Source organism: Furipterus horrens, unplaced genomic scaffold (assembly GCF_987537825.1).
Source record: "Furipterus horrens unplaced genomic scaffold, mFurHor1.1.pri manual_scaffold_6, whole genome shotgun sequence".
Taxonomy (NCBI): domain Eukaryota; kingdom Metazoa; phylum Chordata; class Mammalia; order Chiroptera; family Furipteridae; genus Furipterus; species Furipterus horrens.
Window position 1 is genome coordinate 156343073 of NW_028327176.1, and position 27620 is coordinate 156370692.

Below are 27620 nucleotides of genomic sequence, written 5' to 3' on the forward strand. Positions count from 1 at the left end.
GTTTTGGGCACCCTCTTAAATTTTGCCTCACTTATCTTACTCAGTCTTGGTCCTTGGTTTTAAAATCCTTTGAGAAAGTAGGATCAGAGAAGGAGGAGGAGAGAGAGAGAGGGCTGACTAGGGACTGGGGTGGGGGTGGAATCTTGCTCTGGACACGGCTGTTACAAAACATTCTCCTTTATCTTTCCCAGCTTAGAGTCTTCATAATTGTGGACTTTCATAGAGCCACATCCTTAGCTCTCTGCTCTTATCCATGTGTATTCCTTTACCTCTGGGAAATTTTATCTGTCATTTCTTGTGTTTATGACTCACCTTAAGGAGGATGACACCAAATGGGTATCTACATCTCTTTCCTCCATTTTTTTCTTATGTTACCTTACCAGCCCCACACCTAGGAAATTCTCCTAATTCTTTAGGGCCAGCTGAAAAGTCACTTAATCGTAAAGAGGCTTTCCCCATCCCCCAGCCAGTCTCTGACTTGTGTCCTTGCAGTAGATGTTTATTTGTTGAGTTTCTCTTCTGTACCAGGCACTATATGTGAGCCCCTAGTAGACAAAGCAAGTAAGATTTCTACCCATGTGGTACTTAAATCCTCTTTTGAACATCCTACCTTCCTGTCTCTTAATCACTTTTATGATAAATCCTTACATAAATATTGTGTAATGATCTGTGCAAAAATAAACTTTTCCTTCGAGCCAGTTCTCTTTGTAGAATTTCCCTACTTTAAAAAAAAAAAAAAAGAAAGAAAAAGAATGTTCACATGTTCTGTTACCAAGGATTAAAGCCATGGAATTTTCTGTGTTCACCTCTAATTAAGTCATGATCTTTATTCTATCAATTTTTCCTTTGTAATGAATCCTTTTCTTGCTTCATCAAATTATATATGAACTACTGCAGTAGTCCGCTCACTGGCCTGCAGTGTAATGTTACCAGGTTAATTTTCCTGAAGATGTAAATTTCCACACATTTCACATTGCTCAGAAATTTTTGGTTACCCATTGAGCAAAGTGAAATAAAAATTAGGACTATTCCCTGGCCCCTTTTCTCAGATTCTTTGCATCAGCAGCATTTGTCTGTCTTCTGAGCATTCTATGTTTTTAAGCATTTTCTCCATCTAAATATCCTTTCCATTTTCTTCTCTCAAGTCCTGCTTATTTTACAAAGCGTTTCCCTAACCAAAGGAGACTGCCTTTTCTTTGAACTGCTGTTACATATTTACTACCAAGTTGGCATTTATATACAGCATATTCATCAGCTTCTATGCTATTTTTTACATATTTACTGTGCTCTCTCTCCCAGTTAATCTTTGAACTGTTTAAAAATCATATGTGACTGAAAACATTTAGTAAAGGCCAAAGAGCAGGGGACACTAGAAAGTTGGCTTCTCTGAAAATAGCCACAATATTGCCATTTGTTTTTAGTTACAACTCCATATTTTTACATTAAATGTATGTCACACTAGAAAGTTGGCTTCTCTGAAAATAGCCACAATATTGCCATTTGTTTTTAGTTACAACTCCATATTTTTACATTAAATGTATGTCACATAGGTCCCTCATCCTTCTTGATGACATATGTATGGTTGGAGGATTAAAAACTGTTTTAAGTGTATATTTCCATACTTTATTGAATTCATTAAATTTTGTTAGTATGGGTTCACTGCTGCAGTTTATGGCCCTTGTGGGTCTCAGTTTCTTAATCTGTAAATAAAGTTGTCAAGTAAATGACCTCTTAAAGTTTCTTTCTAGGTCTAAATTTCTGTCATGTATATTGACATTAAGTATTTACCCCTGTTCTGTTTTTGTTTTTGACTTTAGCTTGAACCCAAGTGTTTGTATTAACAGAATCTTGTTATAATTTCCTTTCAGATTCTAGTTTAGAACTAGTCATCAGTTTTCATTTGGAATATGTTCAGTTCTGGATCCAGTGTTATTTATTTATTTATTTTTACAGCAAACATTCACTAATTATTAAAGTGGATAAATTACCCTTGTTGGGATTTACTTGTTTATTTTTCTTTTAAAGGCATTTTCAAAAGAAATAACTCCAGATTGATGGATGAAATTTTGAAACAACAGCAGGAACTTCTGGGCTTAGATTGTTCCAAATACTCAACAGAGTTTGCAAATAGTAATGACAAAGATGATCAAGGTAAGCTTAAATGTAAAATTGAATATCTAATGTAAGTAGATATGTTTTGTGATTCATGGCAAATTCTGCCACACATTTGTTTGTTCATTTTGCCCTGTTAGTCTTTTTTTGCCATCTTCAATCATCAGATTTAGACTTTTCTTTCTTCATTGTGTTAATAATTTTCAGAAAAAGATAAAATCATGACTTCACCCTGGCCGGTGTGGCTCAGTTCCTTGGGTGTTGTCCCACAAACCAGAAGGTCATGAGTTCAATTACAGGTCAGGGCACATGCCTAGATTTCAGGTTTGGTCCCAATTAGGGAGTGTGCAAGAGGCAGTGATCACTGTTTCCCTCTCATATCAATGTCTCTCTCCCTCTCTTTCTCCCTCCCTTTCCCTCTCTCTGGAGTCAATAGAAAGAAAAAAAATTTAAATAATGACTTTCTTTTTTTTTTTCCTTTTTATTATTTTTCTATTACAGTTGTCCCACTATTTCCCCCATTGCTTGCCCCCGCCCCGCCGACCCCTTCTCCCACAGTCAGTCCCCACCGCATTGTCCATGTTCATGGGTCATTTATACTAGTTCCTTGACTAGACCCTTTCCCTTCTTACCCCTCCCCCCTCGTCCCTGTTAGTCTGCTCCTTGTTTAGATGTCTCTGGTTCACTTTAACTTGTTTGTTTATATTGTTCATTAGTTTCCTGTATTAGGTGATATCATATGGTATTTGCTTTTGTTACCTGGCTTATTTTGCTAAGCATAATTCTCTCTAGTTTCATCCATGTTGTCACAAATGGTAGGAGTTCCATCTTTTTGCTGTATAGTATTCCATTGTATAAATGTACCACAGTTTTTTAATCTACTCATCTACAGATGGGCACTTAGGCTGTTTCTAGCCCTTAGGTATTGTAAACAGCACTGCTATGAACATAGGGTGCATAGGTTTTTTTGAATTGGTGTTTCAAGATTTTTCGGGTATAATTCTAGCAATGGAATCGCTAGATCAAAAGGCAGTTCCGTTTTTAGTTTTTTGAGGAAATTCCATACTGTTTTCCATAGTCTGCATTCCCACCAACAGTGCAGTGGGGTTCCCTTTTCTCCACATCCTCATCAGCACTTGTTTGTTGATTTGTTGATGATGGCCATTCTGACTGGTGTGAAGTGGTATCTCATTGTGGTTTGTATTTGCATCTCTCTGATGGCTAGTGAGGTTGAGCATTCTTTCATGTGTCTATGGACCTTCTGTGTATCCTCCTTGGAGAAGTGTTTGTTCAATTGTTTTGCCCATTTTTTAATTGGACTGTCTGTCTTCTTGGTGTTGAGATGTGTAAGTTTTTTATATATTTTGGAGATCAATCCCTTTTCTGAGGTATCATTGGCAAATATGTTTTCCCATATGGTTGGTTTCCTTTTCATCTTGCTAATGTTTTCTTTTGCTGAGCAGAAACTCTTTAGTTTGATGTAGTCCCATTTATTTATTCTTTCCTTTATTTCCCTTGCCTTAGTAGATGTATCGGTGAAAATATTGCTACATGGGATATCTGTAATTTTCCTGCCTATGTTTTCCTCTAGACTTTTATGGTGTCACGGCTTACATTTAAGTCTTTTAATCCATTCTGGTGTGTGGTGTAAGTTGGTGGTCTAGTTTCATTTTTTTGCAGGTCCCTGTCCAGTTCTCCCAGCACCATTTGTTAAAGAGGCTCTTCTCACTCCATTTTATGTTCCTCCCCCTGTGGCAAATATTAGTTGACTATAGAGGCCTGGGTTTATTTCTGGGCTCTCTATTCTGTTCCATTGATCTATATGTCTGTTCTTACGCCAGTACCAGACTGTTTTGATCACAGTGACGTTGTAGTATAGTTTGATGTCTGGTATTGTGATTCCTCCTGCGGTGTTCTTCTGTCTCAAGATTGCTGTGGGTATTCGGGGTCTTTTTTGGTTCTATATAAATATCTGAAGTACTTGTTTTAGGTTGGTGAAATATGTCACTGGTTTTTTAATAGGGGTTGCATTGAATCTGTAAATTGCTTTGGGAAGTATGGACATTTTAATGATGTTGATTCTTCCCATCCATGAACACGGTATATATGCTTCCATTTATTTGTATCTTCCTTAATTTCTTTCTTCAGTGTTATGTAGTTTTCTGAGTACAGGTCTTTTACCTCCTTGGTTAAGTTTATTCCTAGGTACTTTATTTTTCTTGTTGCTATAGTAAATAGGATTTTTTTTCTAGTTTCTCTGATATTTTATTGTTGGTGGACAGAAATGCCTTCGATTTCTGAATACTGACTTTGTATCCTGCTGTTTTGCTACATTCACATATTAGGTTGAGTAGTTTTTTCATGGAGTCTGTAGGGTTTTCTGTGTATACTGTCATGTCATCTGCAAAAAATGACAGTTTTACTTCCTCTTCTCCAAATTCGATGCCATTTATTTCTTGTCTGATTGCTGTGGCTAGAACTTCTGAGATTCTGTTGAATAGGAGTAGAGAGAGTAGACATTTTTGTCTTATTCCTGACCTCAGGGGGAATGCTTTCAGTTTTTGTCCATTGAGTATGATGTTGGCTTCGGGTTTCTCATAAATGGCCTTTATTATGTTGAGGTATGCTCCCTCTATTCCTATTTTGCTGAGTGTTTTTATCATAAATGGGTGTTGTACTTTATCAGATGCTTTTTCAGCATCTATTGATATGATCATGTGGTTTTTGTCTCATTTTGTTTATGTGGTGTGTTACGTTTATTGATTTGCAAATATTAAACCATCCTTATATCTCTGGGATGAATCCCAGTTGGTCGTGGTGTATAATCTTTCTAATGTGTTGCTGGATCCGATTTGCCAATATTTTGTTGAGGATTTTAGCATCTATATTCATCAGTGATATTGGCCTGTGGTATTCTTTCTTTGTTGTGTCTTGACCTGGTTTTGGAATAGGGTAATACTGGCTTCATAGAAAGAATTTGGAAGTCTTTTCTCTTCTTGGATTTTTTGGAATAGTTTGAGAAGGATAGGTGTTAGTTCTTCTCTAAATGTTTTGTAAAATTCGCCTGTGAAAACATTCGGTCCTGGGCTTTTGTGTGCTGGGAGTTTTGGATTACTGCTTTGATTTCACTCTTTGTTAATGGTCTATTCAGGCTTCCTGCTTCTTCTTAATTTAGTTTTGGATAATTATATGTTTCCAGAAATTTGTCTTATTTCATCTAGGTTGTCAAATTTCTTGTGATACAGTTGTTCATAGTAATTTCTTACAGTCCTTTGTATTTCTGTGGTATCGGTTGTGATTTCTCCTCTTTCGTTTCTGATTTTGTTTATTTGAGCCCTCTCTTTTCTTCTTGATGAGCCTGGTTAAAGGCTTTTCGATTTTGTTTATCTTTTCAAAGAACCAGCTCCTGGTTTTATTGATCTTTTGAATTATTTGTTTAGTCTCCGTGTCATTTAATTCTGCTCTGATCTTGATGATTTCCTTCCGTCTACTTGCTTTGAACTTTGTTTGTTGTTGTACCTCTTCTAGCTTTAGGGTTAGATTTTTCATTTGAGATTCTTCTGTCCTTTTTATGTAAGCCTGTATTGCTATGAACTTTCCTCTTAGGACTGCTTTTCCGTGTCCCATAGGTTTTGGGTTGTTGTGTGTTCATTTTCATTTGTTTCCAGAAACTTTTTTTTTTTTCCCCAGAAACTTTTTGATTTCTTCCTTGATGTCATTGTTAACTTGTTCATTATTTAATATCATGTTATTCATTCTCAGTGAGTTTGAATGTCTTTGAGTTTTTTCCTTGAGGTTGATTTCCAGTTTCAAGCCATTGTGATCTGAGAAGATGCTTGATAGAATTTCAATTTTATTGAATTTGTTGAGGCTTGTTTTGTGTCCTACCATGTGGTAGATCTTTGGAAATGTTCCATGTGCACTTGAAAAGAATGTATATTTTGCTTCTTTGGGGTGAAAAGTTTTATATATATCAATTAAGACCATTTGATCTAATGTTGTTCAATGCCTCAATATCCTTGGTAAGTTTCTTTGCTTCAATGATCTGTCCATTGTTGACAATGGGGTGTTAAAAATCCCCTATAAGTGGATTGCTGTCAATATCCTTCTTGAAGTTCTTCAAGATTTTCCTTTTATATTTGGATGCTCCTATGTTGGATGCGTATATGTTTACAGGAGTTATACCTTCTTGATGGATTTTCCCCTTAAGCATTATGAAATGTCCTTCTTTGTTTCTTTTTATGGCCTTTGCTGTGAAATGTATTTTGTCTGATAGAAGTATTGTTACCCCAGCTTTTTTCTTATGTCCAATTGCTTTGAATTATTTTTTTCCATCCCTTCAGTTTCAGTCTGTGTAGACCTTTTGTTCTGAAGGGGGTCTCTATAGACAGCATGTATGTGGGTCATGCTTTCTAATCCATTCAGCTACTCTATGTCTTTTGATTGGTGCATTTAATCCATTTACATTTAAGGTTATTGTTGATAGGTACTTATTCATTGTCATTTTTCCCCTTTGTACCTGTGTTCTTCTGTGTATCTCTCTGTTTCTTCATCTTCTTCAAGCAGACCCTTTAGCATCTCTTGCAATACTGGTTTGGTGGAGATGTTTTCTTTTAGCCTTCTTTTGTCTGGGAAATTCCTTATTTCTCCTTTCATTTTGAATGAGAGCCTTGCTGGGTAGAGTATTCTTGGTTGTAGGCCTTTGTTTTTCATTGCTTGGAGTATTTTTTGCCATTCCCTTCTGGCTTATAGTGTTTCTGTTGAGAAATCTGGTGAGAGCCTTGTCGGAGCTCCTTTGTCTGTTATTAGCTTTTCTCTCTTGCTGCTTTTAGGATTCTCTCTTTGTTTTTTACTTTTGCCATGTGTCTTGGAGTGGGCCTTTTGGTTTTATCTTCATTGGGACCCTCTGTGCTTCCTGGATTTGGGTGACTTTTTCTCTCATCAAGTTAGAGAAGTCTTCTGTCATTACTTTTTCAAACAGATTTTCTATCCCTTGCTCCTCTTATTCTCCTTCTAGTATCCCTATGATATGGATGTTATGACATTTCATGTTGTCCTGCAGCTCTCTTAAAATCTCTTCATTTTTGTTAATCTTGTTTCATTTTGTTGCACTGTCTGGGAATTTTTTTGTATATTGTCCTCCAGCTTGCTGATCCGATCTTCTGCTTCCTCTAGCCTGCTTTTGATTCCTTCTGCTGTGTTCTTCAATTCAGAAATTGTATTCTTCATTTCTTCCTGGCTCTTATTGATACCTTCTATGTCCTTTTTAATGCTGGTATAGTTCTCGGTAAGTTCCTTGTAGTTTCCCTGGAGTTCTTTGTCATTTTCTTTGAGCTCACTGAGCTCATTGAACTTCCCTATAATCCATAATTTGGATTCCATGTCTGATAGCTTCCTTTCTTCTATTTCATTTAGCACTCTTTCTGGGGATTCCTCCTTTCCTTTCAATGGGGGGTTGTTTCTCTGTCTTCCCGTTTTTTTGTGACTCTTGTTGTTTGTTTCTGCTTCTTAGATTGATCTGCACTTCTTGGATCTGTTCCTGGTGGCATCATATCATGTACCAGTCTAGGCCTGGGCAGTCTGTTGCAAACTACCACAGATCTACTGCCTTTGTCTATCTCCTTTAGTTGTTAATCTATTCGATCTATGATAAGCCTTCAGGCTTAAGCACTGAGGGTGAGGCATATTAATTCCTGGGGGTGGGGCTATTGCTTCCCCTCAGGTTGACACCACTTGAAGGGGAGTGGTCTGCCCTAACTATGGGGAATGAGTCAGCACTGGGACCTGGTTGGCTGCTCCCTCAGTTCTCTCCTCAAATCCACTGCCCCAAACTCTCCTTAAGCAGCTCTAGTCCTCTCTGCCGTCCCTCTGCTGGAGCCCAGAGTAAGTAGGTGCCAAAATATTTTCGTACCTGATCCCTTTAAGATCTCTTTGTCTCCAGCTGTTTTTTTTTTTTCAGGCCAGCAAACAAAACAAAACAAAAACAAACAAAAAATAAACCCTGTGGCTTTTCACTTTTTAAAGCTGGGTGCTATCTTACTTTTTGCTCTGTTGGTGTAGGCTGGGAAGCCCAGCAGGGGGTTTAGACCCTGCCCTTGCCAGGGGAAACTCCTGGCTGCTGAGATGTTTCTCAGTCCCTTCAACTGCCACGCGTGGGAATCCAGCTAGCCCTCTCGGGTCTCTGCACTTCCTACCAGTCACGCTGTGATGAAGCGGCCTTTTCTGTCTGTCCATGGTTATAAGGCTTCTCTCTAATTAGTGTTCAGTTGGTTATTCCAGATGATTTCTCCACAATTAAGTTGTAATTCCAGATTGGTCCTGGGAGGAGGTTAGTGTAGCTTCCACCTACTACTCCATCATCTCTTAAATAATGACTTTCACAGATATATAAAAAAGCACACATTTTAAAGATTTTACTAAACTCGTAAGCCACCAGAAACCAGGCAGATTTTATAACCGATTCAAAAGAGAATCCTAAGAACAGACACATTGCTCGATTAAGAATATTGAAATGACCCTGGCTGGTGTGGCTCAGGGGCTTGAGCATCAGGCTATGAACCAAAAAGTCACTGATTTGATTGATTCCCAGTCAAGGCACAAGCCTGGGTTGCAGACCAAGTCCCCAGTTGGGGGCATGCAAGAGGCAACTAATCTGATTGGTTTTTCTCTTACGCATTGATGTTTCTTTCCGTCCCTTCCCCTCTCTCTAAAAATAAATAAATGAAATCTTTAAATGATATATTGAAATGATTTCTTTGTGGGGTTGACAGGAACCTTGATAGACAGGAATTTGGCATTGCTATCACCTATAATCCTATCAGTTACAAAATAGCTTTGAAAGACTCAAATTTGATATGGTGGGTATGTGCTAAAGACTGCATATTCCATTAAAATAATTTTTTTGTCTTCAGTCTTGTGTTACTAGTAACTGTACTGTGACTGTAGACACCAATTTAGACTTACAGAAATGGTAGTATACCCTCTTTTTAAAATTCTTATTTCCCAGAGGATTTACTCTTAGATACAAGGTCATTCTGAGTACTTTAAAGAGAAGACAGTATATAAATATCTACACAAATGTGATGTGTGGGTTCTCTTGGAGGAAAGTGGATTTAAGTATGTTTTGATATGGAAATTGAAGGGCTTAAATGATTCCAATTTACAGTAAGAACCATACCATTATTTTGGCCTAACCTTAATATATCTTGAAACTGATTTTGAAACATAGCTTGAAGATGGTGTGTAGGATTTTTTATTTTCGTTTGTTTGTTTGTTTTTAAATATCTTGTTTGTATTTTCCTCCAGTTTTAAGTTGCCAATCGGCAGTGAAGGTCCTGTCCGCAGAAGATGGAAAAGCAGATATTGTGCGAGCTGCTCAAGAATTTTGCCAGTTAGTAGCCCAGCAGCAAAAGAAATCCACAGATTTGGATGTACATATGTTAGACGGTTTACTTAGTAAGTCATATATATATTTGTTTTTAGTTTTGTCCCACAAATATACAGTATGAAGAAGAATATGTAGGTCCCTTTTACATTCTAAAGCCTGATTTTGTTGCTGTTATGTTTCTGAAGTTTAAAGATACTATGTGAAAATGGTGTTAAAATAATGAAATTTGTAGTCAACTTGCTAGCAGTGGAAAAATGGCACCAGGTGTTAACCTTGGTGCAGCAACTTCAGTTCTTGAGTTCTGCTTGAAAATAATTCAGAGGCAAGGAACTCAAATTATGAGGTCTGTCTAGACGATATCCAGCCATGTAATATGAAAAATAGAGATATTTATTGAAGAAGATACAAAACATATTGTCCATAGGACAATGATGCTTCATTTCCATTCAAAGAAGTCACCTTGGGACCTCACACAGTTCTCCCAATTGCCCTGTCGTTTTTTGTTGAATCTCTTTGACGGTCTGAAATCTTTTCCCTTTCAAAGGTGATTTTAGTTTTGGGGAAGGCCAGAAGTCACAGGGCACCAAATCTGGGCTGTGTGGGGAGCTGAGTCACGTGGGTGATTTGATGTTTGCCAAAAAACTGCATAAGATGTGTTGCATAAGTGGGCATGTTGTTGTGATGAAGCTGCTAATCACCAGTTGCCCATAGTTTCGATGGAGGAATGTTCAAGATTAACCAAAATTTGATGCAGATTCATTGCTCTGCTTGCTCAGTCATTTTGAATTTGACAGCCACACAGTACACTTGCTCACTCAATAATGCCTATCTCCCCCACAGACTAGTACAGTGAAGTCGGCATTGTTCACACGGTGCATTCCAGTCCACTTTCCTTGACTGCCAGGTTACATTGATGTCATACGAACTGTTCTCGTTATATTAACAATGGCCAGACTTTTTCTGGACATACATTGTATAAGGGAAAGTTTACTTACAAAGTTGCAGAGGTAGTAGAAGGCCCCTTCGAGCTTAGGCAAGAGAGGGAGAGAGATGTGCGCCTGCAGGGACAAAGGTGGCTGAAGAGAAGTGGGTGTGCTTGGGAGTGGGAGCACACCCTGGGGAAAGAAGGGTATGTGGAAAGGCAAAAGCATGTTTCTTAGAGTTGCACTGGGCCCTCTCTCTTGAGTGTCTCAGTGAAGGATCTTAACATTTATCAGCTTTCCAGGTGTGCCCCCTTGTGGTCTCCACTGATTGGTCGGCGCCAGAGGGTCATTACTTAGTGCAACTAGCTGGTCTTGATGTTAGCTATGGTGTCACTCCCTCTGATTTTGCTCTTTCTGTGGGCCTGGAGCTGAAACACAGCTGAAGCCTAAATGTCTCTTCCAGGGGGCTAATGCCTAAGGGAATGGATGTTCAGAGGCTTATAGTTTTGCCCAGTTGCTAGGCACCTGGGGTACTCTGCCCTGGTGACCCTCTGTACCTGGCCCATCACGTCTGCTCTCATGCCTATCTAACTCCCTACTACAAACTCATTTGCGTGACACCTTACTGGTAAAGAGGAGGACCTGAGAAGATTTTTGCGGGGAGTGGTGAATATTCTTATAAAGAGGACTTCTGCTTATTAGCCTTCTTCCCTGTGGGAGGTTTTCCTACACCATCTAGGTATCCAACAATTCAATTTCATTCCAATACTAACTACCCAGAGTTAGTGTCAGATGCTACCAGGAGTAAGGGCTCAGTCATACAAGACTTCCCCAACTTGAGATGCCAGTTACAATTCTCTGGCCACCTGAACTTCAGATCAACTGGCCATAAATAGGGTGTTCCCACGACTCCCTTCTAAGGTTTGATAATTTGCTAGAATGCCTCACAGAACTCAGGAAGGCACTTATGTTTACCAGTGTGTTACAAAGGATACAACTCAGGAAGAGCCAGACATAAGAGGTGTACAGGGCAAAGTGGTGGGGGGTGGTGTTCATGCTTCCTGTGGTGTGGGTGTCAGGCAGCCATGCCCTCTTCCATACACCATACTCTTGTGCTTACCAACCTAGAAACTCTCCGAATCCTGGCCTCTAGGCGGGTTTATGCAGGCTCTATTACCTGGGCATCATTGATTAAGTCATGGGCCGTTATTGATTGTGCTTGGTCTCCAGCCTGTCCCTCCTACGTGACCACCTAATCACATAGCTATTTCCTTTAGCCGTGGCCTCTGTCCTGAAGCTCTCTGGGGGCCTACCAAGAGTTACCTTGTCAACATAAATTCTGCGATTGTTGAAAGGGGCTTATGAATAACAAAAGATATTCTTACCCCTGTTACTCTGGAAATTTGTGGGGTTTTAGGGGCTCTGTGCCAGGAAACTGGGACAAGACCAAATATTTATATTTTTATTATACTATAATATCATGCTCCCCTCTCCCTCTTTTTTAGTTTGAACTCTCTATTAAGTTTGAACTTAATAGCTAAAAATTAGGAAGCAATCCCAAGAATATAATCCTATTGTCACCTGTGGCTCCTTTTTTAGTGTTCCTTCTATTGCAGTATATCAAATATACCACTATTTATTGTGTTATACCAAATGTAATATTTTATTTCTTTTTCTTCAACTGTGTGTATAAAAGCCTTTAGTTTGTTTACTCTCTCTATCACCCTAGGAACTTTTTGCCTTAACTTTATGGTCTTCCTGTTTATAGCATTGTAGCTTGATCCTTTTGAAGAAAGGCAATACTTCTAACAAATTTGTGTCCGTTGATAACTTCTATAATCATGTAATTTTAGACAGATTTTTTGTTCATTCACATGGAGTCTTCATTAACTTAGTTATTAGTCATGCATTTCCTGTCTTACTCATTTATTTTGGAGAAGTGCTTAAAGTATTGAGCCCAGGTATTGCCTTTAGGGGTTGTAGACCGATGTTAAATGAAAATGTACATGGTCTGTAAGTTAACTCATTAACTTGACACAGAAGCAAATGCTCTGAATATTCTTGCTCCCAAAAGTTCCCTTGTGACTGCAGTTAATCTCTTTCCTCCTGCTCCCAACTTGAGGCAACTACTGATCTGTTTTGTGACCACAGTTTAGCTTTTTCCAGAAATTTTATATAAATAAAAAAATATATAGTCTTTTATAGCTTGCTATGTTTACTCAGCATATTTTTTGAGGTTCATTCATATTGCATGTATTAATAATTTCTCATTGGTGAATAGTACTTTGTTTTATGGATATACCATGTTTTTGTTAATGTCATTTGGTTTGTTTGAATACTGCTGTTACTACCGTTGATACACAAGATTTTTTAAAAAATTATTTTTAAGTGTTTTCTTTTAAAGATTTTATTTAGTTAGTTTTAGAGAGAGGGAAAGAGTGGGAGAGAAACATTAGTGTGTGTTGTCTCTTGTGCACCCCCAGCTGGGGACCTGGCCCACAACCCAGGTATGTGCCCTGACTGGGAATCAAACTGGCAACACTTTGGTTCTCAGGCTTGCACTCAGTCCACTGAGCTACACCAGGCAGAGCCATATACAAATTTTTGTGTGGGCATATTTCCTTTTCTCTTGTGTAGATAACTTATAATGAAATTGCTGGGTTGTGTGCTGAGTGAATATTTAACTTTTAAGAAACTTCCAAACTGTTATCCAAAGAAGCTGTACCATTTCACATGTCACCAGCAAAGTAAAAAATAAAGGAATGTAGATTCTCTACCTACTTGCCAAGATATAGTATTGTCAGTTTTTGGGTGGTTTTTTGTTTTAGCCATTCTAGTGGGTGTATAATAGTATCTTGTGGTTTTAGTTTATATTTTTCTAATAAGTAGTAATACTGAGCATTTTCCATATGCTGTTTGTCATTTGTTCTAATCTTTTGCCTGTTTTCCATGTTTTTTGGGGCTTACTGAGTTTTAAGAGTCTTTATATATTCTGGGTATGAGACTTCTCAGTGATAAGATATGTGATTTGCAAATACTTTCAGTTCATGGCTTATCTTTTTCTTAATGGTTTTATTAAAGATTTTAATTTTTTTAAAATCCAGTTTATCAATTTTTCCTCTGTGGATCATCATTTGGGGTCATAACTAAGAAATTTTTTCCTAATCCAAAGTCAGAATTATTTTCTCCTGTGTTTTCTTCTGAAGTTTTTATAGCATTAGCTGTTGTATTTTAGTCTGTAAACCATTTTGACCGAATTTTTGTGACTGGTGTGAGGTACAAGATACCAGGTTTTCTTCCACCACCATTTATTGAAAAGACTCTCTCCCTCAAATTACTATGGCTCCTTTATTGAAAATCAGTTTATCATAAATCTTTAAGATTATTTCTGAGCTTTCTAGTGTTCCATTGGTCTGTATTATGTCCTTATAATGCTACACTGTCTTGATTACTATAACCTACTGTGGTAAGTTTTGAAATCAGGTAGTGTATGTCCTTTAACTTTGATATTTTTATCCGACGTTTTTTTGGCTACTCGGGGTTATTTTCATTTTCATATTTGTTTTAGGGTCAGCTTGTCAATTCACCACTGCCCCACTCCCCTACCCCCAAAAAAACCCTCTTGATAGAGGTTGAATTGACTGAATAGCTCAGTTTGGGGAGCATTGCCATCTTAACAATATTGAGACTTCCCGTTCTTGGACATAGCATATCTCTCCATCTATTTGGGGCCTAATTTTTCTTTTAACAATGTTTTGTAATTTTAGGCCTTGACTGGTGTGGTGTAGTTGTTGGGCTTTGTTCCACAAAGCAAAAGGTTGCCGGTTCGATTTCTGGTCAGGGTACAGGCCTAGGTCGTGGATTCCGTCCTTAGTCATATATGGGAGACAGCAACTTGATGTTTTTCTCTCACATTGATTTTTCTCTTTCTCGCTGTCTTTAAAAAAGAAATAAAATCTTTAAAAAAATGTTTTGTAATTTTAGGATATAGGGTTTCTACTTTTGTTAAATTTATTCTTAAGTATTTTGCTCTTTTTGATAACTGTGGTTAATGGGATTATTTTCTTTATTTTGAATTTTGATGCTATATGGAAATAGTTGTTATTATTATTTTTGTATCCCAAGCCCTTGCTAAAATTTGCTTAATAGTTCTAGTAGTTCTTTTTGTAGAGTTTTAGGATTTTTTTTTAATTTTTATTTTTATTCTTTTTCTATTATAATTGTCCCACTTTTTCCCTCATTGCTACCCCCACCCTGCCCACCCTTTCTCCCACAGTCGATCTCGACCCTTTTGTCCATGTTCATGGGTCATTTATATTAGCTCCTTTACTAAACCCTTCCCCTACTTCCCCCCCTTCTTCCCCCTTCCCCCTGATAACTGTTATTCTGTTCCTTGTTCAATTTTGTTCATTTGTTTGTGTTGTTCATTAGTCTCTTGTATTAGGTGAAATCATATGGTATTTTCTTTCATTGCCTGGCTTATTTCACTAAGCATAATTCTCTCTAGTTCCACCTGTGTTGTCACAAATGGCAATTCTTTCTTTCTTTATGCTGCATAGCATTTCATTATGTAAATGTACCACAGATTTATAATCAACTCATCTACAGATGGGCACTTAGGTGGTTTCCAGCACTTAGCTATTGTAAACAGTGCTGCTATGAACATAGGGGTGCACAGGTTCTTTTGAATTGGTGTTTCAGGATTCTTCGGGTATAATCCTAGTAGTGGAATCACTGGTTCAAAAGGCAGTTCCAGTTTTAGTTTTCGGAGGAAATTACATATTGTTTTCCACAGTGGCTGCACCAGTCTACATTCCCACCAGTGGTGCACTAGAGTTCCCATTTCTTCACATCCTTGCTGACACTTGTTTGTTGATTTGTTGATGATGGCCATTCTGTGTAAAGTGGTATCTCATTGTGGTTTGTATTTGCATCTCTCTGATGGCTAGTGATGTTGAGCATTCTTTCATATGCCCATGGACCCTCTGTATGTCCCCCTTGGAGAAGTGTTTGTTCAGGTCCTTTGCCCATTTTTTAATTGGGTTGTCTGTCTTCTTTGTGTTGAGATATGTAAGTTCTCTGTATATTTTGGAGATCAATTCCTTATCTGATGTATCATTGGCAAATATGTTTTCCCATATGGTTGGTTCCCTTTTCATCTTCATGTTTTCTTTTGTTGAGCAGAAGCTCCTTAGTTTGATGTAGTCCCATTTGTTTATTTTTTCCTTTATTTCCCTTACTGTAGGAGATGTATCAGTCAAAATAGTGTTATGTGGGATATCTGAAATTTTCCTGCTTATGTTTTCCTGTAGGATTTTTATGGTGTCACGGCTTACATTTTAAGTCTTTGATCCATCTTGAGTTTATTCTGGTGTGTGGCGTAAGTTGGTGGTCTAGTTTTATATTTTTGCAGGTGTCTGTCCAGTTCTCCCAGCACCATTTGTTTAAGAGGCTCTTCTCATTCCATTTTATGCTCCTTTCCCCTTTGTCGAATATTAGTTGGCTATAGAGGCCTGGGTTTATTTCTGGGCTCTCTATTCTGTTCCATTGATCTATATGTCAGAACCAGGCTGTTCTGATTACAGTGGCCTTGTAGTGTAGTTTGATGTCAGGTATTGTGATTCCTCCTATTGAATTCTTTTGTCTCAAGATTGCTGTGGCTATTTGGGGTCTTTTTTGGTTTCATATAAATTTTTTTAAAATTATTTATTTGTTTATTTTATTTTTAGAGAGAGGGGAAAGGAGAAAGAGAGGGAGAGAAACATTATTGTGTGGTTGCCTCTCACTCGCGCCTCCAACTGGGGACCTGACGTGCAACCTAGTAATGTTCCCTGACTGGGTATCGAACCAGCGACACTTTGCTTGCAGGCCGACGCTCAATCCACTGAGCCACAGCAGCCAGGACGGTTTCATATAAATTTTTGAAGTGTTTGTTCTAGGTTTGTGAAATACGTTTCTGGTATTTTAATGGGGATTGCATTGAATCTGTAAATTGCTTTGGGAAGTATGGACATTTTAATGATGTTGATTCTTCCCATCCATGAACATGGTATATGCTTCCATTTATTTGTATCTTCCTTAATTTCTTTCCCCAGGGTTATGTAGTTTTCTGAGTACAGGAGGTCTTTTACCTCTTTGGTTAAATTATTCCTAGGTACTTCATTATTTTGTTGCTATAGTAAATGGGATTTTTTTTTCTAGTTTCTATCTCTGATATTTTATTGTTGGTGTACAGAAATGCCTTTGATTTCTGCATATTGAATTTTGTACCCTGCTATTTTGCCAAATTCACTTATTAGGTTGAGTAGTTTTTTCATGGAGTCTTTAGGGTTTTCTATGTATACTGTCATGTCATCTGCAAATAGTGACAGTTTTACTTCTTTTCCAATTTGGATGCCTTTTATTTCTTTTTCTTGTCTGATTGCTGTGGCTAGAGCTTCCAAGACTATGTTGAATAGGTGTGGAGAGAGTGGACATTCTTCTCTTGTTCCTGACCTCAGAGGGAATGCTTTCAGTTTATGTCCATTGAGTATGATGTTGGCTTCGGGTTTCTCGTATATGGCCTTTATTATGTTGAGGTATGCTCCCTCTATTCTGATTTTTCTGAATGTTTTCATTATAAATGGGTGTTGTACTCTATCAAATGCCTTTTCAGCATCTATTGATATGATCATGTGGTTTTTGTCTTTCATTTTGTTCATGTGGTGTATTATATTTATTGATTTGCAAATATTAAACCATCCTTGCATCCCTGGGATAAATCCCACTTGATCTTGATGTATGATCTTTAATGTGTTGCTGGGTCCAGTTTGCCAATATTTTATTGAGGATTTTAGCATCTATGTTCATTAGTGATATTGGCCTGTAGTTTTCTTTCTTTGTTGTGTCTTGACCTGGTTTGGAATTAGAGTAATACTGGCTTCATAGAAGAGTTTGGGAGTCTTTTCTCTTCTTGGATTTTTGGAATAGTTTGAGAAGGATAGGTGTTAGTTCTTCCCTAAATGTTTTGTAAAATTTGCCTGTAAAGCCATCTGGTCCAGGACTTTTGTGTGCGGGGAATTTTTTGATTACTGTTTCAATTTACCTCTTTGTTTTTGGTCTGTTCAGGCTTTTCGCTTCTTCTTGATTTAGTTTTGGATGATTATATGTTTCTAGAAATTTGTGCATTTCATCTAGGTTTTCAAGTTTCTTGCCATATAGTTGTTTGTAGTAATTTCTTACAATCCTTTGTGTTTCTGTGGTATCAGTTGTGATTTCTCCTTTTTAGTTTCTGAATTTGTTTATTTGGGTCCTCTCTTTTTCTTCATGAGCACGGCTAAAGGCTTTTCGATTTTGTTTATCTTTTCAAGAACCAGCTCCTACTCTTGTTGATCTTTTGGATTGTTTGTTTAGTCTCTCTGTCATTTAATTCTGCTCTGATCTTGATGATTTCCTTCCTTCTACTCACTCTGGGCTTTGTGTGTTCTTATTGTTCTAGTTCTTGTAGCTGTAGGGTTAGATTTTTTATTTATGATTTTTCTATTCTTTTTAGGAAGGCCTGTATTGCTATGAACTTTCCTCTCAGGACTGCTTTTGCTGTGTCTCACAGATTTTGTGTTGTTCTGTGCTCATTATCATTAGTTTCCAGAAACTTCTTGATTTCTTTCTTGATGTCATTGTTAACCCATTTATTATTTAATATCATGTTATTCATTCTCCATGAGTTTGAATGTTTTTGATTGTAGTTTCAAGGCATTGTGATCAGAGAAGATGCTTGATAGAATTTCAATTTTATTGAATTTGTTGAGGCTTGTTTTGTGTCCTACTGTGTGGTCTATCTTTGAAAATGTCCCATGTGCATTTGAAAAGTATGTATATTTTGCTACTTTGGGGTGAAAAGTTCTATATATATCAATTAAGTCCCATTTAGTCTAGAGTGTTGTTGAATGCCTCAATATCCTTGGTGTTACTTTGCTTAGAAGATCTGTTCATTGTTGACAATGGGGTATTAAAGTCCCCCACTGTGAGTGTGTTGCTGTTGATATATTTTTTTGTAGTCTTTCAATATTTTCCTTATATATTTCAGTGCACCTATGTTGGGTGCATATATGTTTATCAGGGTTATACCTTCTTGATCAGTTGTTCCCTTAAGTATTAAAAAATGTCCTTCTTTGTCTCTTTTTATGGCCTTTGCTGTGAAATCTGTTTGTTTGATATAAGTATTGCTATCCCAGCTTTTTTTTCATGTCCATTTGCTTGGAATGCCTTTTTTCATCCCTTCACTTTCAGTCTGTGTTAATCTTTTGTTTTGAGGTGTGTCTCTTGTAGACAGCATATATGTGGGTCATGTTTTCGTATCCATTCCGCTATGTCTTTTGATTGGAGCATTTAATCCATTTACATTTAAGGTTATTATTGACAGGTATTTATTCATTTTTCTTTGTACCTGTGTTCCTCTACCTCTCTCTTTTTCTTCTTTTTCTTACAACATTTCCTTTAGCATTTCTTGCAATGCCGGTTTGGTGGAGACGTTTTCTTTTAGTCTTCCTTTGTCTGGGAAACTCCTTATTTCGCCTTCCATTTTGAAAGAGAGCCTTGCTGGGTAGAGTATTCTTGGTTGTAGGCCTTTGTTTTTCATTGTTTGAAATATTTTTTGCCATTCTCTTCTGGCTTGTAGTGTTTCTGTTGAGAAATCAGTTGATAGCCTTATCGGAGCTCCCTTGTATGTTATTTACTGTTTTTTTCTTGCTGCTTTTAGGATTCTTCCTTTGTCTTTGAATGTTGCCATTTTAATTATGGTGTGCCTTGGTGTAGACCTTTTTGGGTTCATCTTCATTGGTACCCTCTGTGCTTCCTGGACTTGCATGACTTTTTCTCTCATCAAGTTAGGAAAATTTTCTGTCATTACTTTTTCAATCAGGTTTTCTATCCCTTGCTCCTCTTCTTCTCCTTCTTGTATCCCTGTGATTCTAATGTTGCTTCTTCTCATGTTGTCCTGCAGTTCTCTTAAACCCTCTTCACTCTTTTTAAGTCTTTTTTCATTTTGTTGCATTGTTTGGAATTTTTTTTCTACGTTGTTCTCTCACTCACTGATCCGATCCTCTGCTTCATTTAGCCTGCTTTTGATTGACTCTACTGTGTTCTTCAGTTCAGAAATTGTATTCTTCATTTATTACTGGTTCTTATTGATGGTTTCTATGTCCTCTTTATGCTGGTGTAGTTCTCAGTAAGTTCCTTGTAGCTTCCCTGTAGTTCTTTGTAGTTTCCCTGGAGTTCTTGTAGTTCCCCTGGAGTTTGTTGTAGTTTTCTTTGAGTTTGTCATTCATTGAGCTTCCTCATTACTATTGTTTTGAATTCCATGTCAGCTTGCTTCTATGTCATCTATCCCACCTGGGAATTCCTCCTTTCCTTTTGGTGGGGTGTTTGTTTCTGCTTGGTGGGGTGTTATTCTGCCTCCCCATTTTGGGTGCTGGACTTGTTTCTGCTTCTTAGATTGATCTGCTTTTATTTTCTCCCTTTATGGTGTGACTTTCTTTTATACAGTTGTTGAGCTGCTGCCTCCAGCTGACACCACTTGGAGGGGAGCAGTCTGTTTAAGTGACTTCTCCCGTAGCACTTGGGTTGCTTCTGTAGTGGGATCTAATCCACTGCTGTCCTTGCTCTTTCTCTAGAGCCAGCACCCAAAACTCATTACAAAGTGCCTCTAGTTCATTTCACTGTCCTTTGGCCTCAGCCACAGGCGAGTGCATTCCCTCCTGCAGGCAAGGGGCAGGTTGACCTGTTGCGCACCGGGGCAAGCGGGTCCAAGGCAGACTGGTTGCTCTCTTGTTCCGGTGGAGGGGAAGGCCTCTATGCACCAGTGGGCGGGTTTATTGTGGGCCTATTGGGGTGGCCGGTGCGTTCGTTTGGCACCAGTTGGCGCGGACCGGGGGTCCCTGGGTGTGGCAGCGTGTTGCGCCTGCGCGGTGGCCGGTGCACTAGCCCCGCGCCCTCTGCAGTGCGCCGGGCGAGTTGGTTTTGCGCCCGTTGGGGTGGGGCCACGGGCACCTGTGCGCGGAGGTGGGCATCTGTGTGCGACAGCTGGCCAGCAGTTCTTGCACGCACTGGGGTGTGCCCGGGTAGCGTCTTGGCAAGTGGCCGGCGTGTTGGTTTGGCGCCTGTTGGGGCAGGCCCGAGGGGCACCTGGGTGCGGCGGCGGCCGAGTTGGTTGCACGCCTGGGTGGGTGGACTGGGGCTTGTCCGTGTGCGCGCTCGTGTGACCCACGCGGAGGGCTGGGGAGTGGGCGAGTGCACTTCTGCGCCTGCGCTCCTCAAGAATCTCGTCCCACCCCTAGCCTCTCCTCCCCTCTCCGCAAAAAACAAAAGAGAAGAAGAAAAAGGATAAACACATGCATACACATACAGCAGTATGCTGTTTCTTGTCTCTCAGAACCAGATGCCACCTGGCCCACTCCTGGCCCTGCCAGCGGGCAAAGCCCCGCTCTCCTCCTGATTCCTCTCAGGGGAAACCTGGGGTCACTAAAAAATTTTTGTGTACTTCCAGCCGCAGCTTGGGGAGCCAACCCAGTCAGAAATCCCATCTCGTCCCTTTCTCCTCTGCTGTCCTCACCAAACAGGTTGCTCCCAGGAGGTCTTCTCTGATCCAGCAGCGCCAAGGCTGAACTGCCAGTATCTAGCTGTTAACTGAGATGTTCTGTCTGCAATTAGTCCAAACTACAGACGGGTCTCGGGAGCCTGAAAGTGCAGCCTCCCCTCACCACTCTGCCATCTTCCCGAACCCGAGTTTTAGGATTTTCTAAGTACAAGACTGTATTGTCTATAAATAAAGATCACCACTGCTATCTTTGCTCTGTTTTTCTATTTTTATTTTTATTTTTTAGTCTGGTTTTCTGTATCCACATAGTTTAATGTGTGGCCATTATACAGCTTGCCCTAACTGGAGCAACATCCTCAGAGGAACAAAGCTGTGCGTTTCTTCATGCGTTCCCTTTTGAGTGTGTCACTTTTAGCTAGTGAAACCGTAGGTTTTCACCGTTGTCCCCTCCCTCCTGATCAAAATGACCATTTCCAAGATGGGTCCATCTCTTTGGCTACAAAGAGCTCTCCTGTTTACTTTGTGCTGTCTGTCCTGTGCTGGCAAAACTGCAGTTCTCGCCAGTGGGTTCAGAGTGGAGATGGGAGCATCACAGGTAGGAAGGCGCAGGAGTCTTACTATTCTTAACCTGAAGCTCTAGCTGCTATTTCTTTCATTTTGTTTTGTTTTTGTAAAGAATAAAAGTCTGCCCTTTAATACTCAGTGCCCTTAAGGGATTGGTTTTGTCCAGTTTAATACTTTTTTTATTGAGAGTATTTATCACCTTCTTCATACCACGTTAGCTGGAAGTCCCTTCTCATTATTATTACTATTTTTTTTTAATAAAGATAATTTGCTTTTCAGCAGGCTGAGGAATGTGTATTCTACTCCATGCATTCACTCTGCCAGCATGGACTTTTAAGGAGACTTGGTCATGAAGATAATTCTTTATCACTAGTGGATGGACCTGTCTAATGTAGTCTCCTTATTTAACCTGAAGGAACGAAGTCCTACAGAGATTCTGTGACACGAAAGTTAGTGGCAGAACTCGGGTTATTAGAAAAGGTTGGGACTTGGGTCTCTTGGATTATAGCCTCTGTTCTCTTATACCAATAACTTATTTTAAGATTTATTTTACAGGAATTTAAATGTCTTTATCGCCCCCCCCCCTTTTTTTTTCCAAGCCAGGTTGTAAAGCAAAAAAATGGCCATGCCTTTGTCTTCTTTTCCTCTTCTAGGGGGCTTAGGCTCTGGGGAACACTTCACAACATTTGTGCTGTATAGTTGGGAGTTGGTCTTTCTGGGTACTTAATTATAAAAGTGAAGGGCTTGAGGGAAGGAGGAGAATAGATACTTTTTAAGTTCCTTTTCATCTGAAGTTTTTAACCCTGATGAGAATAAGCATTTGTGCCCTTAAAGCAATGGGGTCCCCAGGATGTCATGAGAACACTTAAGTTGAGTCTTAATAGATGAGTCTTCAAAGATAGATGGGATTTGAAAGATAGATGGGCTACCTGCAGGGTTTAGGTTGGGAGTTGGGTTATCCCTCTTTAGCAAGTAATCAATCCAGTTAAAGGAACTTAAGAGAAAACTTTCATATTTAGAAATAACATAGATTTTAAAGAATATATTGGGCAGTGGGATGAAGGTGTGGAAACAGAAGTAAAGCACCTGAAGACAACTGATATTCAAAGTGTAAGAATCTTATTTGATAAACAAATTTTGCTCCTGGTCATTTGGTACGTAAGCAGTGTGTGTTAAGTTCATGTGTATTTCTTTCCTTCCAAGGTTCAAGTGGTTTTCCTGATCCTGATGTAGTATTGAAGTTTGGTCCTGTGGAGAGCACGTTAGGCTTTCTCCCCTGGCACATCAGATTGACTGAGATTATGTAAGTAATTAGAAGTGCTGATGTTGGTTCAATTCAGCAAGAGTTGCTTGAGCCCAGCACTGTACTAAGGTTTAGTGGGAATTCCCTCTGGCTCTGTGTTCACTTTGCCTTTAAAATCCTTGTCTTCACACTGTCATTGTCCCCTTGAGCAATTGGGAATGGTGGAGACAAGTGTTCATTTACTGGTTATCCACCGCGTGGCTTTGGTATGTCGTCAGGCAGGGAAGAGGTGCTGCTCTGCCAGTGTAAAGCCTGGCTTTCATCAGCTGTTTTAGGGCTGCCGACTTTCTCGGACAGAGATGAGTTCTTGACATGAATTTGAGTGAAACTCTATTAATATATCTCCAGTTTTATTAATCCATACTTACGCTTTAAGAGGTTCTGAATCTCTATCTTACTATAAGTAGCTTTTCTCTTCTTGTGGAAAAAGTGATTGTTTTTTCACCTGAACTGTTTCACCGTGAGTTTAACAATCATTTAGTAGAAATGGTTTGTATTCTCTATGCTTATGGGTTACCTTCTTATGTTCTTAACCTCTTTTTGGTCATTACCTTTCTGGTCCCCACGCCAAACCATAGCATGTCATCTAACTGCCTTTCCCCCTGTGCTTTCTTTTCAGTTCTTTGCCTTCCCACCTAAACATCAGATATGAGGACTTTTTCTCAGCACTTCGTCAGTATGCAGCTTGTGAACAGCGTCTGGGAAAGTAGCAATCCCTGGTTGCATAAGTCGATTTCAGGCTTTTGGAGAAAAGGACCCAAGTGACTCTGATGTTTACAAAGCACCTATGAAACCCTGTACACACCTAGATCATAATCCTCATAATTTATCAACAAACACAAAAAAGTGTCTTACTTGAGAGTAAGTATGTGTGAGTGTGTGTATGCGCGTATGCACGTGTGTGTGTGTGTGTGTGTGTGTGTGTATGTGTGGAAATAAACATCTAAATGGGAAGTAATAGACAAGGAAATACATGGACTTGCACCTCTGAGCAAATAGTAATGTTATAAGTTATAGGAGCTGAAATTTCAGCTTTAAAGGCTTCAGCCCCAACTACTTCCCTGTTTTTGTAGGGAGAGGAGTGGATGTTTAGAGCTGTTAGATTATTATTTGGGGGGGGGCAGGGGGGGATTTTTTTTTTTTTTTTCAGTCTTTCCTGGTGACCAAACTTTAATTTTTAAGAATAATATATTGACTTATTAAATGGAAGCGTTCTGAGTTTGAGGGATTTCCGGAGGAATGGAGTTCTGCATTGCTCACATGTTAAAAACTTGCTCACCATTGGAGTGGAGAGAATAACCTATTTCAGATATCCATCCATTTTCATCTCATCATTATTGTCAAACAATGTGACTTGAGAGTGTTGATCTGGTGTCTTTGTTCTGGGTTGTGAAGACCATTTGAAAAAGAATCTTACAACATTGAAATGTAGAATTAAAATTTCAGTGTTTGTTCAAAAAAGGTGAAGTTGTAATCTTAAAAGTAAAGATGGAAAGTTCTTAAAAAAGGAAAGAAGGTTTGGATTTTCTTTCTTTTTTTTTTGTGGACAATGTGTATGCAAAGCTGGTTAAAAAAATATTTCCATTAACTATGTTTATATAAAATAAGCATTTGAGGGAAGTTACAAGGCAGCTCTTTTCCTCAAAAGTAACCCGTTCCTCTTCGGAATAGCACGTTTAGGACCATGTTAGTACCCAGGAATTTTACTCAGGAAATCCTGATGGTGACTGTGTATAAAAGAGGACTGTGTAGGTAATAAAACATCTCCAAAGTCTACAAAATAAATTAATATTACATGTTCTCTTTCATGACAGAGAACAGCACTGGTTCTGTTATTTTTTTAAACAAATAATTTTTTGATAGGTGTTTCATATTTCCTCACTGATGATCATTCGACAGAAACTATCTTTTTTTATTTGGACTGTTCAGAAAAATCTTATCAACAAGTATATAATAGTTATCTAAAATTGTATATTTAGAATGGGGAAGTTCAAATACTAGGTCTCAAGTCTGGAAAATAGAAGAGAAGACTGGATTTATAAAGCGAGGTCTGGAATTGCTTGTCAGGTTCTGAAGGTGTAAAGAATAAATGTTCCAGTTTTGGATTACAAAACCCCATTTATGATTTTAAAAGTATACTTGAAATAAAATGATTAAATTTTGGTTTAGTGACATTACTTTGCATTCATAGTTCTTTGTATATTGTAAGACCTTTTTTTAAAGTCAGCCTATTGCTAAAAATTTTGTGTGAAGCCACAGCATATCTCTAAGCTTTACCAGAGAATTTTTGATTTTTGTTCCCCTGTACTGTGATCCTATTGAGGCTTTTTTTTTTTTTTTTTTTTTGCCTTAATTTAAGACTGAATTTATGCCTTTTATAAACATGTCTTTTTTAAACATTCTGGAATATGTATAGCTTTAATGAATTAAATTTAATGGGCCCAACTGAAGTGATTTGATATTTGTAAAATGAAGTTAGTCAAATAAATTGCCCACTGGAATATAGCCAAAGTCGCTAAAGGTTTAATAGTTGTCTTTGTACTTTATTTTCTTCCATTTTATAGCAGTGTAGATCTATGACCTGTGACTAGGGAAGAGTCCCTTAAAATAAGTTGTTAAAGATTCTGAACTCAGATATGGACATTCCAGATACTTCTCATGAGTTCCACTACTAGACCATCTCCACAACTTGAATGGCATTCGTCATTCTGTAATTCCTGCCAAAATTATCACTAGTTTTGCATTATCGGGGCTCCCTTTGCACTCCCAAGAAGAACTGATAGTTTTAAAGTGTTGTTTTTATGTCTGTTGGAGGGTATTATCTTTAAACTATTTCTTCTTGACACTCCCCCACAATGGAAAGTTACCAAATTAAATCTACATTATTAATAGCAGCTTGGAGCATAGCAAGAAGTCAGAGGGTTTGAATTCCAGTTCCAATTCTGGTTTGGTTTTGTTTTTTAAAAATGATTACTGTTACAGAGTTTGAAAGCTGGTTTTGATGTGAATAGCAAATTGTGTTCTATTGTTACTAAGGCTTAATATTGCCTGTTAAGAGAGAGAAGTATCGGTCAGTGCCAAATACACTGTGCATATCTACAAATTAATCTTTGAATGTATGTTACTTGATAGCTCCCTCCTCCTCTTGTGTGGTGGCACCATGCAGAGTCAAATCCTTGTGATGTTTTGTATGGCTATAGACTTTGGTGACCTGTAAATAATGTGTAAAGCAAGTTTTTATGATTAAGGAATCAAATTTATTGAATTTTATGAGTGAAAGTTGAAACTTAACATGTATGAACAAAAACAATAAAAGAATATACTCTTTTCATGGACTATAGTATTATCTGAATGCTACATTTATTCTAAACATTTAGGACTTGCAGAAATGTAATGAGAAATTCCTAGGACTGGGTATCAGTACTGTTTTTTTAAATGATAGATCTTGATTGAAATACACTCTCATTTCTCCCAGGTTAAACATTTGAAATCTTAGTGTTATTCGTTTTTTCTATATAACAGTGATATAAAATTCATTTTCGCCAATGCTAGAATTGTGAAAATTCCACAGTAATTAAAATCTGAATTGATTTTAACCGAATGTAGAATGCCAAGTTTAAAATGTATATGTGTATCTTTTAAAAAGAAACTTAACAGTTTTTGTCAAACCAGAAAATAGAAGGGTAAGAGCGATCGTCTGTCGTACATTGCATAGAATTTCATTTTCTAACTTGTCTATCTAGTTATAAAATAGTTGGCTTTTATACATAATTATAATCTGAAACCAAATTTTTCAGAGATCACATTTTAACTTTGGTTAATAGGAAACGCCTTTAACAAAAATTAGTGTAGGAAAAGTTCGGGATAGTTTGAAATAATCCCAGGAAACAGATTAGTGTCAGCAGTTGTCCGATAATCCTCATTGGTAGGCTATAAACTGTGATAAAATTGGTGGAAAAGGAGTGCAAAAAGAATTTGCTTAAGGTTAAAAAAACAATTTATTGTAGAAAAATTAAAGAATTTGGAGACCTGAAGAAAAATAACATACAATACCATTGCTCATTGATTACATTTTTGGTGACAATCTTAGAATTCTTTTGTATTTATATTTTAAAAAATGGATCCTACTGTAACAGGTTTAATAAAGAGATTCTTTTTAAACTGTAAACTATAAAATGAGAGTTTTGCATTCTGTTTTGTATTTTGTTACTGTGTTTGGATACAAACAATTAAATTACATTAGCATGTGATAAAATGTTTGGAAAAAATTATAGTTTACATTCAGTTATCCTTAATGGGTATTTAACCTTGGTACAGATTCTTCAGGTAATTCTATATGTATCTCCCTTCCTTCTGTCTTCTAATTCAGTGTCTAGAATTTTGGCATTTGGATTCATATCCATATGATCACAAAAATAAAAATAAGATGTAGTCTCAGATCGAACTATCTGCTGTTTACCACATCTATATTCCCCTTCATTAGCACTAGTAATTTTAAGTTGCTTTTATGCAGATAAGGAAAGATCTGTTTGGAGAAAGAAAGCTGGAGCAAAATGAGAAAATCAGAGTGTAGGCAAGTGCTAACAGCACAGTTAGTATGTATGTAATATTTCTATTCAGTTGGAGATTATTTTAGCTATATCTTTTATGGATTTGATAAATGTATATTTTCCAGTGCTATTCCTCAGTAACAGCTGTACATTAACAACTGCTTAAAATTTCTTATTTTTACGAACTTTAATGGAGTAGATGAGTAAT

General features: G+C 38.0%; 1 protein-coding gene across 1 annotated transcript in view; it reads left to right on the forward strand.

The window, feature by feature from the left end:
- The window catches only part of NUS1 (NUS1 dehydrodolichyl diphosphate synthase subunit), a 35280-nt gene extending 11492 nt beyond the window's left edge, over window positions 1–23788 (forward strand). Inside the window, exons 2-5 of the mRNA XM_090280624.1 lie at window positions 2026–2151; window positions 9418–9567; window positions 22763–22862; window positions 23482–23788. Coding sequence (XP_090136750.1) covers window positions 2026–2151; window positions 9418–9567; window positions 22763–22862; window positions 23482–23572 — 467 coding nt within the window. The 3' untranslated portion in view covers window positions 23573–23788. The remainder of the gene's footprint in view (window positions 1–2025; window positions 2152–9417; window positions 9568–22762; window positions 22863–23481) is intronic.
- The last annotated feature ends 3832 nt before the right edge of the window (window positions 23789–27620 follow it).